The sequence below is a fragment of the Leptonotus elevatus genome, chromosome 21 (genome assembly GCF_054856555.1).
Source record: "Leptonotus elevatus isolate MCC_2025b chromosome 21, RoL_Lele_1.0, whole genome shotgun sequence".
Lineage (NCBI taxonomy): Eukaryota > Metazoa > Chordata > Actinopteri > Syngnathiformes > Syngnathidae > Leptonotus > Leptonotus elevatus.
In genome coordinates this window covers 1,504,697-1,506,871 of record NC_141259.1, presented here as the reverse complement: position 1 = coordinate 1,506,871, position 2,175 = coordinate 1,504,697, and the positions used below count along the sequence as shown (strand labels likewise).

The following is a 2,175-nucleotide window of genomic DNA, read 5'->3' as shown; positions in this document are numbered from 1 at the left end:
CTGGACAGTTAGGTGCAAACACAAAATAATGCAAAAGAGTCTGTGAAAAACATTGAACAGTCACTGGAGTTGTCAATTGCAGGGCAGTTTCTTCACCCTTGAATCCAACAAGTGAGATGCTTTTTCTGGTAAGAGAGCTATCAGGTGGCAAAGCTGTGACGGTAGAATGCCGAGCTCCTGTGTCGACCATAAATGATAAAGAGGATCCTCCTACCGTCAGAATCATCAAAGGCTCCTGCAGGCCTAAGCATGTGGATTCAGGGCACCATCATTGTGGAAACTGTCCACCAGAGGGAGGCAGATACTGTTGGTTTGGCACCGGGGAATATCCTTGTTGCTGCTGCGGTTGCTCTCTCCCTCGGAGTTGGTTGTAGCCTCCTCGATTGTAGCCACGTGCAGGTTGTTGGCCTCTGCCTCTCCACCCAGACGCTTGAGGTCGCTGTCTGCAATCGCGGGCCCAATGACCAGGCCTTCCACAATTGAAGCACATGTTACGGCCACCAGGGGTCGCACCTTGACCCATGAATGAACCTGCTTGATACATCATGCACTCGGAACTGACAGAGGGAGATGAGATCACAGCAAGAGCGGCTTCTTCCTGCTTTTTCAGATTTTGCAACTGCAACATAGCAAGTTGTGTTTCTGTACTTTTGTGTTTGTCTACCTTAGACTCTTTTTCTTTAGCATGTCTCCTCGAATGATGTTTAAGATGTGACAACCACCGGTCAACCTCAGCACCGGCTAGATCCGGATTGGCCTCCATGGCCTGTGCCACAGACTTGGGAACGCCCTTCAAAATGGCTGCTCGCAACACTTGCGAATGCAAGGCGGAGGCCGTAGGGGCGTGTCCTGTTTTCAGAGTGTAATCAGTGAGGGCCCGATCAACAAAACCCGCGGCCTCCTCATCTGCTTTGGGAGCAAACACCAGATCTGAAATGACACACTCAGGGAGGGGAAACAAAGCGTCTAAGGCTGTAGACAAGGTTAAGTAATTTTCTCGCGTAAGAGCCTGATTATCGGGGAGAGAAGAGAAACCTGAATTTTGCATTAGAGTGTTCAACTGTGAAAGTTGACATGATTGTGTAAGAAGAACACGGATATCACCTGCTGTTAACATTTGTCCCGTAACCGCTCTCTGCACTGCTTGAAGCCAATTGGCACTACCAGATTGCATAGGCGGAAGTTTCTGCATCAACACACTCACATCAGTGGGAGAGAAAGGTTTGTAAAACATAGCAGAGTTACCAGTGGACGGGTCAACTTTGGCTAACATGGGTGCCTGCAAGGTTTGGGAACGAGTCACAGGCCGATGAGGAGGAAAAGCTGGACCTTTGGAAGATTCTTCGGGTCTTCAAGACCTCTGGTTCGGTCCAGAACGGAGTCAGGGTGGGCACCTGAAAGATTCTGGACATGACACTTTAATTCTGCTACTTGATTCTGTAACTGAGCAATGTACGACCTGTTTTCCACTTCCCCATTCGAAGGGCCTCTAGCTGCGTGCTCCGCAGCGCAGAGGGCGCGTTTCTGCTCTTCCGCTTCAGCGTTTGCTCTGTCTTCATGTTCAGTGGCGATTCTCTTAAGCTGATCTCTGATATTTTGTGGAACCTCTTGGTGTCTGTTTAATTCTGTCTTGTACAGTCCTAGCTGAGTCAAACGTGTGAAAGGATCAGCTCTCAAGTCTGCAACTTTTTCCAATCTTCCTTCTAATTCTCTAAAGGCGGCGGACACTCCAGCAGCCAAAGTTTCCGCAACTGTATTCATATTTGTAAGCGAGTGAGAGACGTTCGATCGTCTACATCTACTTCAAGTCGGCCCGCAGTTACATTCAATACTGGAGCCTGAAATTCACTTAAAACTTTCCTGACTTTATAGTAAGGTGGCGGTACACATGGGTTAGTTGGCGACAACGCCGAAAGCCGTTTCTCCTCCGAGTAAGGAGGCGGCGCGCAGGGCACTTTGGGTGTTGACGGTACCAGACCAACACTCTCTTCCTTGGCAGCCAAACGGGACAACTTTAACGCACATCCCATCGCCATCATTCTTGCTCTCGCTTTCATTTCCACAACTTTCTTAGCATTCTCTCTCACCTTTCTACCTTTTGGAGACAACCTGTTAGTTTTTTTCACTTCCAATTTTAGAGCCGCAGCTCTTTTAACACAAGCTTTTTCCGTTTCT

General features: G+C 48.6%; 1 protein-coding gene across 1 annotated transcript; it reads right to left on the bottom strand.

Moving 5' to 3' along the window:
• Positions 1-268: 268 nt before the first annotated feature.
• On the bottom strand, positions 269-1,761 carry LOC147155526 (uncharacterized). The gene is given in 2 exon segments (XM_086066633.1): positions 269-1,360; positions 1,363-1,761. Coding segments are annotated over 2 exon segments (1,491 nt in total).
• Between the last annotated feature and the right edge of the window lie 414 nt (positions 1,762-2,175).